We start from the raw sequence: 18,784 nt of genomic DNA, 5'->3' as shown, positions 1-18,784 counted from the left end.
ACTGCAAAATTTCTTACATCCTTGGATTCTTAAGTACAAGCTTTATGCTTTATTTTGCATTGTAGTTTGCAAATAATTTCATGCTTAATTATACTCTTCTGATAATCTTGGGAGGTCAGTATTCTCAGTTTGTAAATAAGGAAATTAAGGAGCTAAAGAAATTACCAAAGATATCTCACCCATACTCAAACACACAAGTGCACACATGTGCATGCACACACAGAGAGACGGAGCCAATCCCACAAACCTAGGTCACTTCATGTCAGTACTTCTTGAGTTTCATTTCCCAAGTAAATACCCATTAATGGCAAGGCAGACTCAAGAAATATACTCAAAAGGCCTCGAGACATAGCTGGAAACAATCACAGATTTTTTTCATCAAAGGTTCATGTTTTATATTTTAAAAATTATGTGAATTTTATATCCCTCTATATTATCTTTGCTGAACATACCAAAATAAACTTGCATATTGTATATCATTAACTAAAACAAATGTTCCAGATAAATCCAACTGGCTCTCTATATTATTGCCACTCCCTGCTCCTTTCCCTGGAACATGAAACCCATTTTTGGATATTCCCACATCATTGTTATCTGTAGTCTCTTTTGGTTTGCTTAGTGTTGTTAGTGTTATTAACTTACTTTATTTAAAAAGAAAACACCTGTGCACCAAGGTAAACATAATGATAAAGGTAAGAGCCCATTCTTCAATTAGAATAGCTTCAAACAGTTCTGGAAATAAAAGACTATTGTCTCATGTTCTTTTTTTACTGCCACTTAATCAAATAGGATATATGAGGCAATATGGAGTGTATATCTAGAGATACATAGTTGATCTAGAGCCTATCAAGATGGGACCACTTTCCTTGGGGTGCAAACCCAGGAGATATGGACTTTCCAAACTATGTTCAAACTCAATAATATTTTTTTTTCTGAAAGTATACATTTCTTGTTTCAGAAGATACCCTTCATCTTGGAGCCAGACCTATATCTGGATTAACAACTATATAGAAGGATTTTATTTTCATCAGCTATCCTAGAAAGTAGACAGCTAATGCCTTTCAAGACCTGACAGAGATGATTGTCCTTCTTTATATAGGAGAGTTGTCTGTTAAAGATTTACTCATCAGAAAATGATAATCACAGGTTTTATTATCTATATAGATTTGGGGTAGCAATTGATAACACTCCCACCTTTCTGTTTCAGGAGCAGGAGAATCTGGAAAAAGTACAATTGTTAAACAAATGAAGTAAGTACACACTATTTTAAATGTTTGATATTTGATGTCTGTCTGTGTAGTTGACCAGTCTTAAAAGAAATATTTTCCATTGATTGAAAAATATTGAAATCAGATTGAAATCTGATTGATGGTCCATATATCCAGGTAGCAGCAGAGCAGTCATGATTCCTGTGAAAATTTCCCTCCAACCCTTTACCAGAGAGCATAACTGATGAGTAATATTGTCATTTCCATTTTTTTTTAATTTTGCCTCTCAACAAGATGCCTACTAGAAGCAGTTATGTTTTAAATATATTAATCTGGGTATAATCTAGGGTTTCAATATGGTGGGCATAAGCCATAAACATTTCAAAATATGTCAAAGATTCATTTGAATTTAGGAGGGAATTATAATTTCAACCCAATTGGCATTTAACCTACCTGGGAATAAAATGTTTATGTAAAGTTATTACTATCATGGATTTCATTTTTTTTTTTGCATTTTTCTTTCCTCTTTATAATGAAATAAGTAGGCATGAATTTCTTGATGAGACAACAAATATAAAGGTTCTAAAATCCAAGAATATAATGTCTGAACAAATAAAATTTCAATTGATAAGTGGAGATGATTATGTAATATCTCATGACTGTCACTGCTGGAGAATTCTAAAGGACAACTATTGCTATAGGAGAAAATGATCATTTTTTTTTTAGCTTATTTTTAATTACCTTTTGGAGGATCTTGCTCTTTGGAATAGGTCACATGAGGAAATCATCCCAGTTAATGATACAATTATCTATGTAGAATGTAAAACACTGTTTTTTTTTCCTTTCTTTTTAGGTACTAATGTCATGTAAGTTCCATATCAGCAATTATATAAGTCCCACTTTTCAAATTCCCTGATATCTGTACTTGCAACCAATTTTTTTATACCTTTTCTCCCATCTTTGAAGAACAGGACACGCCTCTATCCTGACCAGTGCTCGTACTGCTTTTGTGTTCTCAGTTCCATCCTTGCATCCCAAATCATCTTGCACACCCTGTAACACTACCACTGAATTCACCTGTTATTTTATTTCTGGTTAAAATCATGCTTGAGTTCCCCCTATCCTTTTTACCTGTCCATTCTCTGTGAAGTTAAATGCAGTAAAACAAGAAATAATCAATTATTTGGCTATCTAAAAATTAAAACTTTTAAATATGTTAAACCATAAATAAAATTAAACAAAAATAGAAAACTAGCAAAAAATCTATAATAAATATAATAGATAACTGACTATAATAATATGTACATACAGATATATAGATATATAGAGAGATATATGATATACAGATTGGTAAGAAAATATAGATTGGTAAGAAAAAAAATAAGCTGCCCAATAAATACAAATGGTAAGACACTATGAACAGACAATTCACAAAGACAAAATTAATGTCTGTTTACATCTATAATGAGCTATTCTTCATCTTAGTAAATTAGCAAACAATTTTAAATAATATTACTCAATAAGGGTGAGGTTTGACAAGTTAATATTTTTCATTACTAATCGTAAAATTATTTGTTAAAGCAGATTTATAGAAATAACTCTTGCAATCTACACCGCAACCTGGGAAAATAATAACTATCTTTCTGAGAATTTTAATAAAATAATTTAAATTTTTAAAAGTACAAAAATAAAATAATATAAACATGAAAATATGAACAGTTATGCACCGAGAGATTTGGACTAGTCTTATTTAAAATAATGATATATGAGGTAAAACAAAATACTCTAAATTAAAATAAAACATAGGGAAATGGATTGTGAAAGTATGGGACTATCCACTTTTCAACTGTAATATTTTACACCCATTTACAAGTTGTATGCAAATGAGAAAGTTTTAATAGCAGAAAATACTTATATTCACTGCACCACAAAGATACAAGATTCCATAAACATCTTTACCTCAACTATAACAAAATAGATAATTTTTTTAAATGGAAGAAAATATTCCAATGTTCAAAGATATTTGCTTCTCAATACTGGGATTTAAAGTTAAACTGAACCTTCATTTTGAACACTGCTGGGTTTTTCACATTTTCTACAATGAGCAAATATTGCTTCTATTATTAACAGAGTCTCCTGATGCTACTTCTTCCTCCTTTCCTCAGCAGACTCTATAAGGAATAGTCAACATTAGCTCTCTTTACTCTTCCACCTTCCATTTACTCTTAAACCATTTCCATCATGCCTGCCTCCAGCATGCCAAAAAAATTGCCCCTATAAATGTCAATTATTATTTCCCAATTGCCATGTTGTATGGAATGCTCATGAGTCCTTATTTTAATTGTTTGACTGCACTGGGCTTTTCTCTTCTCAAACTTTACTCTGGCTTCTAAAATAACTCTTTCCCAGTTTACCTCCTAACCACCTGCTTTACTCCCAGATTCTTTGACTACATCTTAACTGCTGGCGCCTCTAATGTACTAGGTCCCCTTCTCTGCTTACTCTATACCTTCAGATGAAAACTGCTAAGGTCCAGTGATTTTTGCTATCATCTGTCCCAGACTGTCCTAGAATATTTCTTTCAAATTCACTTTGTCTAAACTAGGGAAGCAGGTATATCTATGTCCATATTCTGTGGATAGGTCCAGTTCAAAAAACAACACTAACTTATCTCTCCATCTGGCCTGTTTCCCTACATTTAATTATAGCAGCAACAGCAGCAGCGGCGGCAGCCTCTAAAGCAATAAATCTGGGTGTAGATATGAAGACGCTCACCTTCTCACCAAGTTTTGTCACATCTACACAAGTTACATCTTCAAGGGTGTTATTTATCCCTATTGTCACTGCCTTAGTTTAAAAACCTCACATTTCTGAAGTGGATTAATGCAATATCCTGCTAAGAACTTTCTATCTCCCTCTTCTTTCCTCCACTGCAGTATCCACAGTAACACCAACTGATCGCTTTTTTTTTTTTTTTTTTTTTTTTAATTTTTTTTTTCAACGTTTTTTATTTATTTTTGGGACAGAGAGAGACAGAGCATGAACGGGGGAGGGGCAGAGAGAGAGGGAGACACAGAATCGGAAACAGGCTCCAGGCTCCGAGCCATCAGCCCAGAGCCTGACGCGGGGCTCGAACTCACAGACCGCGAGATCATGACCTGGTTGAAGTCGGACGCTTAACCGACTGCGCCACCCAGGCGCCCCACCAACTGATCGCTTTTTAAAAAGAGTGTATGTCTTTCCTGAATCGTACTGTTCACAAACTATCAAGATCAAACTGCTTGGCATGACACATAAGACACTTGAGAATCCAGCTCTTATCTACCTCTTCATTCTGATGTCCTATGTCCTATGACTTCCCTCCCCCTTCATGCTTTCTACATGAGATGCTGAACTTGCATAATGCTTTGGACTAATGTATGACAGAAGGCATACAGCTTAGCAGCTAAGATCAGGGGCTCCAAAATCAGACTGCGTTTATTGCTCAACTGTACCATGTACTAAGTTAGGGGTGGTGGTTCATTTATCTATGCCTACATTTCTTTCCTGTAAAATGTATGTAATAATTTTACCTACCTTAAACTACTTATTGCAAGAAATGAGAAGACATATAAAGCACTTAAAACAGTGCTTGGCACACACTGAAAGTTTGGTAATTGTAACCATCTGTTCGGTCGTACTGATTGTTCTTCCTAGAATGTTCTTCCTTTTTGCTATCTGGAAATAACTACTCCTCCTTGAAAAATGAACCGATCATCAATCACTGCCCCAGGCAGTCTCCCCCCAGTCTCTTAGACTTCCTCCCAATAAAGTCTATGGCTTCTTCTTTTCTAGTTTATTGTACCACATTCAGACATTGTTGTAATACACTCTCACACTGTACAAAAGTGAAATTTTATGCCCTACCTTCCTATATAATCCAGTACTCTGCAATAGAACTTTCTGTGATGACAGGAAGATTCTATCTGCATTTTCCAATATGGAAGCTCCTAGTCACATGTGGCTATTAAGCATTTGAAATTTGGCTAATGTAAAGGAGGAATTAATTTACTCTTATTTTTTTAATGTTTTTACTTAATGTTTTTATTTTTTTATTTATTATTTTTTTAACATTTATTTATTTTTGAGACAGAGAGAGACAGAGCATGAACGGGGGAGGGTCAGAGAGAGAGAGGGAGACACAGAATCAGAAGTAGGCTCCAGGCTCTGAGCTCTCAGCACAGAGCCCAATGCAGGGCTTGAACTCACAAACTGCGAGATCATGACCTGAGCCGAAGTCGGACGCTTAACTGACTGAGCCACCCAGGGGCCCCTGTTTTTATTTATTTTTGAGAGAGACAGAGACAGAATGCTAATGGGTTAGGGGAAGAGAGAGAAGGAGACACAGAATCAGAAGTAGGCTCCAGGCTCTGAGCTGTCAGCACAGAGCAAGACACTGGGTTCGAACCCACGAGCTGTGAGATCATGACCTAAGCCGAAGTCAGACGCTCAACCAACTGAGCCACCCAGGTGTCCCAGAATTAATTTACTTTTAAATAATGTCTAGTAGCTACTATATTAGACAGTGGAGCTCTAGTCTATATGTTTTGGGGGAGGAGAGAAAGTGTCATTCATTAATTCTTTTCAGTACACAATGCAGTATGTTACAGAAAATTTCCAGTAGAAGCTCACTAACTTGAACAGGTTTAGGAATCAACTGGCAGATAGAAAGCTCTATGTCACAGAAATGTATTTGTGCATTCCCTGGAAAAACAGTGTTACTTAAAGTCCCACTACAGCTGGATTTTTTAAAGTATACATTCACCATTTTGCTTTGTGATGTTTCCTTATCCTGTGATGAAAGGATAGGAATAAGAACTTATTCCAGAAAGAAAAACCTAACTGCCATTTTAATTTAATAATTAAATAATTTTCCAATTTCATTTTTTTTTACAAAGAACTGAGATTTCTTTAATGAACTTATTATTGAGCTATCTATAAAGACATTTTATTGCATGTTTTCCACAACCTTTAGTGGTCTACTTTTTTACTTATTAAAGTTGTTTGTTTAATATAGCAAGATAAACATGGCCATGTTGAAAATAGAAACACAGCAATTATTGGCAATCAAACATTAAAAACAACAAATAATGGATATAGGTTCTGCCTCTACTCTTTTCACTTCAGAAATTGTTATATTTGAAGGTTTTAATATCTTTAAGGGCCTTAGTGTTCTTTTCCTCCTCATGCTAACGTCTCTCTGTGTATAGATAAAACACAAATCCTTCATAATATGACATCCAAAATGATGGCTAATGAATATAAGACACTTCAAAAACAAACAAAACCAAACAAACCTAGAAAGGAACAAGAACATATTATACAATAGACAATAAAGTAATAAGCATATGCAGAGATTTTAGCTTTTAGAAGGTAAATCTATTTTAATCTATTATTCCGAAAGGATAAGTAAAACTGAGTTCTGATTGAATGAGTGGAAGGAAAAGAAGAGTTCAGCCAAATAAATGTCTGAGCATTTCCACTATGAGAGCTAATGGCACGTACACAGATGGAAAAATAAGGAATTTAGCAGCAGGTAATTACCTACATTAAAAAAAAAAAAAGATGCCTTTGTTAATGCTATGAATAGAAAACAGGCACTCCTATTTTCCAGTGTGTCTTAAGTGATAGGAAAAGAAATGAATGTTCTACTAAAGTACTTCACTTCCTCTAGACATCATGTTATAAAGACTAATTTGAGAACTCTGTATCTTTGTCCTGGGAATCTGGAAATTTTTCTTTTGAAAATAAACAAGTGTTCTAAGTAACATGCTCATGATTTACCAATTTTAAATAGTGGTTTATCTAGAGCAAATTTTAATTCCTCTTTATATTTGGCATGGGGAGCTCAAAAAAATAGTGCATTAGACCCCAATGATAATAAAAATCCATAGTCATAAAACTGTTCAGATTTAACATACATATATGGACAATATTTTTGTAACAAATATATACTGTAATTTTATTCAAGCAAATTATTATTGATGTGTTTTAATATTATAAAAAATATCAATTGCTCAACTCACAAAAGCTCTTCATGTTTAAATTGTAGGATCATCCATAAGAACGGTTACAGTGAACAAGAATGCATGGAGTTCAAAGCAGTAATTTACAGTAACATATTGCAATCCATCCTAGCTATTGTGAAAGCCATGACTACCCTTGGGATTGATTATGTGAATCCCAGAAGTGCAGTAAGTATGCAAATAATGACCGTTGCAGTCCTACAATGGAGTTTGAGCCATAAAATGGTAGAACTAAATTTCTAGTATTAATCTACACCAAAAATTTAAGAATATGAATTATGAATTTTGGAAACTTTAATTCTGTTTAGTGTGAGATTTCCTTTTTTTCTTTACATGAAACTTTTCTTTTTGAGTGTGTGCTATAATCTTATTCAATATTAACTGGTTTCCTAGGAATCAAATCTAATATCAAATAATATACTGTATTAGAGAAAAATATTGGTTATGTTTCCTAAATACAAAAGAATTTATTCCATAAAATCAAACTACAATATCTCTACATTTATTTCCCAAGTTGAATTATGAGTCATTTCATGCAGACTTTTAGTAATAACATTACTAAAAATTACAATTTTCATTATTGTTCAATAATTACAAAGGCAATGTGGGGCAGGGAAATTTTTATTTTATAATGTCAATTTTTTAAAAAAGAATTCAAAGCGTGTGATTAAGTAAGCTGTATAATAAATATACTCAGATAGGCAGAGTTATGTTTATAAGGTAGCATCTAAATAGTTTCATTTCATTCTATTTTATATTTTGTAATATAATTCTATAACTATATAGTATTCTCCAAAGAACAATAATTACCCACACCCAAAAGAGGAGTAATAGTGTACAATCAACAGGAAAAACTCACTTATTTTTACATGTCCCGTCCAAGAGCAGCTGGTTGCCTCCAGAAGATATCAATTGAACTGTTGCCAGTGCAACTCTTAGATACCTTGTTATACTACAATAAAAAAGAGAAGAACAGCATTTTAAGTACAGAGAAGAATGTGACATTTGTACTTTCCTCTCCCTATACTCCTCTTGGAGTTTAGGGTTCGACCATGTAAATTACCATTGGAAGCCAGGATGAAAAGAAAAATACTTTCATGCTGTTAATTTTAAAGGAAATGGTAAATCCTCTTCTTGTTCTGCTATTTTCCAACAAAGAGCACAGAAATGCTAAGTATGTTCTTAGGGCAGATCATTTGTAAGGCAGAGTCAGGAGTTCCGCTAGGCTCTCTTTCCATTTTTAGCTTTCCTCAAACTTGGCTCCAGTAAGTCACCTACTTCTTTAAGTTACAGTTTCCCTCTCACATGTAAAAGGGGAACTTGCAGGAGGAACTCAACTCCAATATCTTTGCATTCTTTACCATTCCATGAGTTGATGATCCTTTTTTTTTTTTATGTAAGGGTAGTTTGGTTACAGCTCTGACGCTGGCTGTTCCTAAGAATCTGAGACTTTAAATTAGCCCTTCAGAAGCAACCTGATATAAGTCTCATATTTAAAGATGTGAAAAATCAGGGTCAAAAGGATGAGCAATGTGGCCAGCATTGTATAGCTAATGTTTGGGGGCAAAACCCACTTCTTCTGGCTTCCATTAGAGTGCTTTTGCCTATGCAAGGATTTTTGCAAAAATACTGTTAATGGTCAGAAGTGATTGCTAATTTGCAACTGGTTAGAGTCTTAATGACCTTGCATGCAGGTGGAGTAAAAATAATAGACTCTGTAGATTGCTGCCAGTAGGCTGAGAATTAAAAAGAATGTAATTTATTCAAAGCGTACATTAAATGGTAAACACAGAGTGATTTATGCAGCACTGAACAACCGACATGACTTCTCAGGAGGACCTTTGTCCTCAAATGTCAAACATCACAGCTGGCAGATACTACATAACTCAAATTTCGATTTCAATTGTTGAAAACTACAGTAGTTTTGGTGACAATTCTACAGTATTTGATTTTAAGATCAATATACTCTATACCTGCCTTAAACTTTTTAACAGATTAATTGCTAAGCATCTCACCTATGTGTGTGGCTTTCAGAGTTCTGTTGTCCTATGGCTTTCAATTTAACTGTCTATTTATATAATTTCTATATTTTTATATTACCATTCATACATCATGCAGATTACCATTCGGAGAGAGAAGGAACCCTAAAAAAAGTTTCCATGAGCTTTATTGATTATAGCTCTGTAAATTTGGACAAGTTAATCTTTGTACATTTTGTTTTCTTCATCCATGAAATGTTAGTGTTTTTTTCACTGAGTTTCAAAGACTATTACAGAAGGAAACAGAAATATAGGAAATCCACTTAAAAACAAAATCTTGTGGGGCAACTGTGTGGCTCAGTCAGTTAAGTGTCTGGCTCTTGATTTCAGCTCAGGTCATGATCTCACAGTTCGTGAGGTCAAGCCCCACATCAAGCTCTGTGGGGAGCCTGCTGGGGTTGTCCCTCCCCTGCTTGTTGCCCCCTCCTCCCCTTGTTTCTCATTCTCTCTCAAAATAAATAAACAACCCCCCCAAATATTGTAAGATCCTAGTAAATATTGAGTATTTACTCTCTGATAATCACTTTGAATATAAGCTCATTAAAATTTATGTATTGAAGTCTACACATCCAACATCATTTGAAAAAAATTATATTTCATTAAACTTTATTTATACAGCAGACATTGGACTGGACACCGGGAATATACTGAGGAATCAGCAGTAAATGAAATGGAAATAGTATTTGCCCTAAAGAGAGGGAAGACTGATGCTGAACAAGTAATTGCAAAGCATCAGCTATTGCAAAAGGGTAGTACAGCTCAATGGGAAGCTAAATCCTCATTTGTGGAAAGAATTACCAAGAAAGGAAGTACTATCACCAGTGGGGATGGGGAATAATAAATTAATAATAATAATAAAGTTTCTTTTAAGAAATGTTGAGTTTATAAGTTCTGTAACACGTCCCCATGTGTAAGTGGTTGAACTGTGCATTTAAAGTTCAAAGGAGATAATTTGATGAGAGATCTAAATCTCAGTATCATTGGCATTATACTACAGCGTAAAATTTATATTAAGGAAATGGGTGGGATGGAAAAGTTCAAATGCTTCGACTGAGAAGATAAGCATGTAAAGAAGAGTAGTGACTTAGATACACGTGCTGAAAAACTAACATTTTCTGGTCATTTGAGAGGAATAAGAAAGTTGGAGGAGATGGCTGGATAGTAAGAGGAAAACCAAGTTATATGGAGTCACAGAATTCAATATTCCAAAGGGTACTTATCTAAGCTGAAAGGTCTTGAGGTCAAAAAGAAGTATATTTAAAACCTACAGGGGCACCTGGGTGGCTCAGTTGGTTAAGTGTCAGACTTCGGCTTAGGTCATGAGCTAATGGTTTGTGAGTTCAAGCAAGCCCTGCAACAGGCTCTGTGCTTACAGTTCAGAGCCTGGAGCCTGCTTTGGATTCAGTGTCTCCTTCTCTCTCTGCCCTTTCCCCACTCATGCACTGTCCCTCTCAGAATTAAACAAACATTTAAAAAATAATAAAAAATAAAACCTACAGGATTTAATAATACAAAGATCACTGGGGGTATCATGAGACAGGTTTTAGAAAAGTTGTGGATGCAGAATCCAATGAAGTATGTTGAGATATGAGAAGATATGGGAACAGTTTAAAGACATTTTAGCAACTATAGCTGAGGAATATAAAGAGAAATAGTATCTGAAGCTGAAGGGGAATGCATCTAAGAGAGGGCTCGTTTTTACTTATATTAATATTTGACAGACTAATTTCATAAATATAGAACTTGTAAAGGGTAAAGTTGAAGAAACAAGAAGGGGACATAATACAGGCATTTAGTAAATTTCTACTTGTTCTCTCTGAATATTATCATATTCCATTTTAGAGCATCTAGAACATCCTCTAGACCAACATTAAATGAATGTTGAATGTTTTAGTACTTTATCTCATGATTTGGGTATTGTGACCATCTATGAGATAGTATCCTACAAAGTGAACCCTATAATATGAACCAAAGAACAGTGATTTCTCAGAATTTTCCAGGATAAAGTTCTGTGATCAACTAAGTTTAAAATACATATATGCATATATATATATATATATATATATATATATATATATATATATATATTCCCAAGATGATAAGGTTGTGATATCTCTTCTTTCCTTGATATATTTTTTTCTGCAATCTTTGGAAATATGACTCAAGGGTTTAGAATGAGTTCCACAAGACTCTAGGAACACCTGAGGTCCCTAACATTTATGAAGAAATTATGGGTAACTTGTAGAGACAGTATATATTTTTCTTTCTTTGCAACATAGTTCCAGAGCTATGCAAACTTGAGAGAATGAGCCATTCCAGAACCATCATAGTTCCCAAGCTTTTCCAAATATATCACAAGGAAATAAAATTTCTTCAGGATGCCACTCAAACCTCTTCAGAGCTATTTGAAAAATGTGAGATATTATTGGAGAACCTTTAAAGCTTCCTTAGAACAAGAGGTCTGAGCTAATTAACACATTTCATTTTATTGATTCATTTGTTCTACAATATTTCTGGGACAAATACTATGCATTAGGTTCTGGTGTAAGTCTTAAGGATGTAGAAATGAACAGAAAAAAAATATCACCACCTTCATGTGGTGATAGTCTAACATAAAAGATACAAAATAAAGAAATATGCAGCATGTAAGTAGTAACAAGTGCTATGAAGGAAAACGGAGGAGGGCAGGGGGCTAGAGAATAAGGAAAGAACGGAAGAAAGGGTGGCTCTGGAAGGCATTTTTGAGGGGCTGGTATTTGGGAAGAAACCTAAATGAAACAGGGAAGACATGGAGGAACAGCCATTCAAATGCTCTCAAATGGGGGGGCTGTTGAGTTTGAGAAACAGTAATAAGTCTGGTGCATCTTGAGGAAAGAGAGACAAATTGTGGGGGAAGGAAGAGATTGAGAGACAGAGCGGGGGTGGGGGGGGAGAGGGAGGGAGGGAAGGAGAAATAAAATTGAAAAAAAATACATGGGTCAAAACTTGTGAAACACTACGAGCCATGACATGGGATTTGGGTTTTGAGTGTGCTGGGAAATACTGGAGGTTTTAAAATATGGGAGTAAGATAATAAGTTGGAGTTCAATTTTCCATCACTTTGGCAGTTATGTAGAAGACAACTGTTCAAAAAAAAGACAACTTTTCATAATACTTGTTAATTTTGATATTATGTATATTTAAAAAATTCAAACGTTATTGGTGGGTCCAATTCCTTAGCCATATGAATTTTGATTCTTTGAATTACTATGTCAGCCCTTCAATAACTGCAGAAGAACTTCCAGAATTAAAATACAGTATGTCCTATAACATATTATTTATGGGTAAAGAAAACTATGTATTGCCAGGGATTCTCAAATCAGGCTGCTCATTTGAGTCACCCAGAAGATTTTTGAAAATACCGTTGTAGAACCTGACACCCAGAGTTCCTGCCTCATTTCTTTGGGTTGAATTCCTTGTAGCAGTATTTTTAAAGAGTGCCTCACATGCTTATAATGCACAGCCCTGTTTGAAAATCACCATCATTGCCTTTTCTATGCAAGCAATAAACTAAAAAAATAAAAGGTCTTGAAAGACAAAACCAAACTGGTAGGACGGCCTGCCCTTGAGGGAAGTACTAGGATTGAAATGGTGGCCGAGGGCGCCTGGGTGGCGCAGTCGGTTGAGCGTCCGACTTCAGCCAGGTCACGATCTCGCGGTCCATGAGTTCGGGCCCCGCGTCGGGCTCTGGACTGATGGCTGGGAGCCTGGAGCCTGTTTCCGATTCCGTGTCTCCTTCTCTCTCTGCCCCTCCCCCGTTCATGCTCTGTCTCTCTCTGTCCCAAAAATAAATAAAAAACGTTGGAAAAAAAAAAAAAAAAAAGAAATGGTGGCCGAAGAACACTTTATGACATTTACATGTTCAAGGTGAGACGATTTTCATGATGGTTATCTATTCAAATAAAGTGTATTTAGGTTGAAATTGGAAAAAAATTTTAAATGAAAGAGTATATTAGAAATTAGCTTGGTTCGTAAAGATATGTTAATAAGGCATGTCATTTTTTTCCCTTTAAGGACAAACTGGTTCGAACAGCTGTTTCATTGCATCATTGGTCCTGAATGACACCTTAATAGTGAAGGAGGCACATGGGATGATGCCAGCTAAACTGGCTGGGTCATATTTCGCTGGATTTGCAGTGCTCTCTCACATCTAACTAATTGGGAAGAAGGATTTAAAACTTTACACTATGCCAATATAGGAAAATGGGTTCAATCTTTAGATTTTGGCCATTTTACAATTTTTGGTTAATGCTCATCTATGTAATCTGTTTGGATTAGCAGTAAAATCTGAATATGAAGAAAGATGTAGTAAGATTTTTAGTCTTAACAGAACCTCTCTTTAAGAAGGAGAGACATAACTTTAGTTTTTAATGCAAAGAACAGATTTTTTTAAAAAAAATTTTAATGTTTATTTATATTTGAGAGAGAGACAGAGCATGAGCAGAGGAAGGGCAGAGAGAAGGAGACAGAGAATCCAAAGCAGGCTCCAGGCTCTGAGCTGTCAGCACAGAGCCCGATGCAGGGCTTGAACTCACAAACTGCGAGATCATGACCTGAGCCGAAGTCAGACGCTTAACCGACTGAGCCACCCAGGCGCCCCACAAAGAACAGATTTTTAATAAAATGGTGAAATAAGCCATTTTTACTATTTTAAAATAATAAATTGACTTGTATCAGAAAAGCAGCAAGTTCCCATTGATAATTCTTCACTGGTAGCCACCTGACATTGTACAAAGTAGTTTGGGTTTGACTCTTCTGAAGCTCATTGTCCTTATTGGTTTGGCAAATCAACCTTCTAGTTTTAGATTCATTTGTAAAATGGAGAAAAATGCTGTCTATGCGACTAGTGCTGTGAGGATTTTGTGAGATATTATAGGCGCTGTCTTATAACTTGTTATAATACTATGTGCTAGAAAGAGTATGAGCTTTGGAGTCTGACAACAAGGATTTGAACCCAGACTTCATTTGCCTGGTCCAGTATCATGGTCAATAACTTAATTCCTTTGGAACTTAAATTCTTAACCTTAATTTTTTTTGTCATAAAATGGCTTTATTAGTTTAGATAAACTGTTGACTATTTTATTTAGTTGATAAAGTTTGATTTTCTTCTGTCCTTCTCACCTTCAAATATCCCATCAGGACTAACACAATATCTGCTTTTTTTCCCCCCTTTATCTCATTTTTTTCTTCTTTTCTTCTTTTCCTTCTCTTCTATTTTCTTTTTCTTTTTTTTTCCTTCTCTTCTATTTTCTTAATGAAATCTTCACCTCTATCCTATTGATTCGCCTCAAAGTCATGCAAACAACACCTGTACAGATGTCCAAAAACCATGTGTATATCAAAATACTTATCGCGGCTTTATTTATATGATTGCAAACAATACTTGTTGGTAAATTATACTGAGTTTTATTTTCCATGTTATCTCTAATTCCTTCATGGTATTTTTATTTCCTGGAAAATACATGGCAATGATCAAAATGAGAAGTGCCAGATTATATCAGAATTGTTACCCTTTTATCCTTGCATTTTGACTCTGAAAACTCAATCGGTTTACATTATCCCCTCTGACATTACATTCAGAAGTTAATGACATATCCTAAAATATCCTAAATTTACCAAATCAGGTTACATAGATTTTATAATAGAGGACTCTTCACCCAGCCATTATAAGGAAACTCAGGGGAGCCTGGATGGCTCAGTCTGTTAAGCATCTGACTCTGGAATTTGGCTCAGATCATGACCTCACAGTTTGTGAGATTGGGCCCCACATCTGGCTCTGAGTTGACAGTGCAGACCCTGCTTGGGATTCTCTCTCTCCCTCTCTCTCTGCCCCGCCCCCATTTATGTGTACTCTCTCTCTCAAAATAAATAAACACTTTTAAAAATAAGGAAATTTAAGATTGCATTAGCAGAATTATTACCTCAAGGAATAAGATGAAAATAATAAAATTTAGGGTGCCTGGGTGGCTCCGTTGATTAAGCATCCAACTTCAGCTCAGGTTGTGATCTCACGGTTGGTGAGTTCAAGCCCCACATCGGGCTTGCTGCTGTCACCACTGAGCCTGCTTTGGATCCTCTATCCCCCCTCTCTCTCTGCTCCTCACCTGCTTGTGCTCTCCCTCAAAAATAAACATGCAAAGAACCAGTAAGAATAAAATTGAAATGCCCTATTAAAAGGATATGTGATTCCACATAACAACACATTTTTATCATTCTTTTAAAAACATTGCTATAGGAAGACCAACGACAACTTTGTGTGATGGCGAACACTCTGCAAGATGGTGGCATGACACCTGAACTGGCTGAGGTGATAAAAAGACTCTGGAGAGACACAGGAGTTCAGACCTGCTTTGAAAGGGCATCTGAATATCACCTCAATGACTCAGCAGCTTAGTAAGTGAATGCATTTAACAGGAATTATAGTTGAAACATTTAAGTTAAGAATTACAATTCTTCAGGGGCACCTGGGTGGCTCAGTCAGTTAAGTGGATGACTTCAGCTCAGGTCATGATCTCACAGTCGTGAGTTCGAACCCCATGTTGGGCTCTGTGCTGACAGCTCAGATCCTGGAGCCCACTTTGGATTGTGTGTGTCTCTCTCTCTCTGCCCCTTCCCTGCTCACACTGTCTCTCTCAAAAATAAATAAATGTTAAACATTTTTTAAAAAATATTTAAATAAATAAACAAATAAACTATAATTCTTCAGACTCTACATTTGTCATCACAAATGAGGAAAGTAAATAGCTTTACGTCTTGTTACACTAAAATAAAAAGAAGTTGAAGAGAAATATAGATCAAGGTGACATCATGAAATGTAAAACTATAAGCAAAGGAGCTTTTAAAATAATTTTGAAAGTATTTGCCTGAAAATACCCACATTTTGCAACTATTTTCTCCCAAATGAAAAGGATTCATCTGTGTGCACTGTTCTCAATGTAAACGCAGATTGGTGGCATACACACTGATGTTTTGGGCTATTCATTCGTCTCTCATCATATTACTTAAATATTCTTCTAAAATAATTTTATTGATGACACATTCTTTGACTCAATTGGTTTGATGAACATGATACAGAATTCTAGAAGAAAGTAATGATTTTCAAAACATTTGTATTTTGTGGGATACTGTTTGAGTCTCAAGAAAGATTATATAATTTTCACAGCTAATATCATCCAGTAGGCAATTATCAGCCACAATAAAATTAGGTTATGATACCATTTATAATTTCATTATCAAAATTATTTTAAATTTCTATTTTAGTAAGCAGTTCTTAACCTATACTCTGGTTATAAGCCTGCACGCATGTGTGTACATGTATGCAAATTAATATAATTACTTATTCTATGTATCTGTCCATGCATACTCATATATAAAAAGGTATAAATACAGTTCTTTTGATGAACTCACAACAGAACATGTTAGTACTACTCAAAAGGTGATGTAAAAGTGAAGCAAATGAAAGATTATTTGAGGATAGAACAATGAAACTTGCATGATACTTCAGCTTTCTAATCGTGATGGTCAGAAGGATTATGGAGAGAAAACAAACTATATAAATTTTAGGAAAAGCTAACAACAGTCTTCTGTGATTAGTCACTCATGTTCATTTTAAATTCCAAAGCCCTTGGAGGAAAGTCTTGCTCTCATCTCTTTGATGAAGTAGAGAAGGAATATCATCATGTGATTATTAAACTCATTTAATTGTTTTATGTGTCCCAGTGCCTAGCCATATTTTAATACTAAGACAACTCTGTGCAGTATAGAAAACTCTATTTTTCTTTATGAATCGTTGATAAGGGCAGTCACAATAAGAAATTTAATTGTGGAATATTCTCATAAAATTTTGCTTAACAAAACGCTAGAGAAGGAAGGAGAGATAGTGTTGGGGGGCAAGAATTCCTATCCCCTCAAAGGTCCCTCTAGCTGAACTCAGAATCAAATTGACACAAGACAGATTAACAGGAAAAAATGAAATGTAATTGGTATACATACAGGGAACCACATAGACACGGAAATTCCAAAGACAGGCAAAATGAGGTCTATATGTCATCCTGAACTAAGGAGAAGAGGGTGGGGCCTGGGACTTCAGAGGGAAGGAATCAACTTCAAAGGGGGATAACAGCAGATGTTTGGTAATTAGAGGTTTGTCCTGCCATATAGATGGGTCACTCATAAAATTTATCTCTCCTAATAACACTTATTCTGGGAAAGACCCCCAGTTTTGATTCTTCTATACAGTTAAGGGAGGGGCAAGATTTCTCTTCAGCCTGCAGGGTCTCAAGTGCCTTCAGCTCAAAATAATCCACATACCAAAGTGACACATTCTGGGGAACTGGGGTGTTGTCCTGAACCCCTTCAATAGCTGTAATTAATATATTTGGTTTTGGATATACATTATCAATTAAGCATGACTTCTCCATTCAAATATTGTAAGAAGTGTATTTGCAATTATATTAATCATTATGTTTACCAAATACTTTACTCTTTAATAACAGAAAAAATTATATATTGTGTTGTCAAAGTGGGAAGATGAAATGACCCTGTATTGTATTTTCTAGACCTTCTAGCCTTTAGTTTCAGATTTTTTGTTTTGACACACAAAATAAATATTTTACAGAACTATCATGTTATAGATTCATATTAAAAGTATTTATCTGTTCACGTTAAACATCATTACACAGTATCAACTTGCACCTATTTTGTGAATATTGCCCATATAATAATGGTTTTAAATACCCTGATTGATTTAGAGAGTAGTAAAACACCTCTCCACCTTCACTCCCAACCTCTGTTTCAGAAAATTTTCATTTGAAAACCACCCAAAATTTAAATTGTTAATACTCCCTGCCCTCAAAGGTCCTTAAAAGGAAGATTAAAGAAAACACTTATTAAGAAAAATAGTTGAATGGCCATTGCTTTCTTCCAAAAATTAACAGAGTTTTTTCAAATACTGAATTGCATTCACATTTTGAAACTAAATATCATATTAGATCAGTCCCACACTCATGTCTATTTCATACTTATTTTATAGAGCAATGGCCTCTTTCCTTCTCTCCCTTCCCTTTTCCTTTCTCTTCTTCTTCTCCCTTTCTCCCTCTCGCTCTTTTCCCCATTGTTCCTTTTTTGTTTTGTTTTGTTTTGGTCAAAATAGGATACTTATATTTTCTCAAACCTAGAGCCCCTTCAAGTTTAGGCTAACAAAGTAGTGAATCTTAATCAGAGTAGGGAAGGGCATGTTGTTGGCAACATAACACCTCCCTGCTCGCACCTGTACTACTAGGAAGCTGAAGGAAAAAGGGCATGACAGTGACAAAGAGGGGAAAGAGTTTTATTAATACTTCATGGCTTACTGATTGAGGCCATCTAGTGTGCTGTTTAAATTCCAGAAGCTTTAATATTTAACAAAGACTTTACCAGAAAAAAAATTATTTTT

General features: G+C 35.1%; 1 protein-coding gene across 1 annotated transcript in view; it reads left to right on the top strand.

The window, feature by feature from the left end:
* GNAT3 (G protein subunit alpha transducin 3) overlaps positions 1-18,784 on the top strand; it is a 63,221-nt gene that overhangs the window by 22,732 nt on the left and 21,705 nt on the right. The window contains exons 2-4 of the mRNA XM_060632329.3: positions 1,208-1,250; positions 7,300-7,441; positions 15,587-15,744. Of these exons, the coding sequence (XP_060488312.1) occupies positions 1,208-1,250; positions 7,300-7,441; positions 15,587-15,744 (343 nt within the window). The remainder of the gene's footprint in view (positions 1-1,207; positions 1,251-7,299; positions 7,442-15,586; positions 15,745-18,784) is intronic.

The sequence above is a fragment of the Panthera onca genome, chromosome A2 (assembly GCF_046562875.1).
Source record: "Panthera onca isolate mPanOnc1 chromosome A2, mPanOnc1 haplotype 2, whole genome shotgun sequence".
Lineage (NCBI taxonomy): Eukaryota > Metazoa > Chordata > Mammalia > Carnivora > Felidae > Panthera > Panthera onca.
This window is presented reverse-complemented; position numbering and strand designations above follow the sequence as displayed.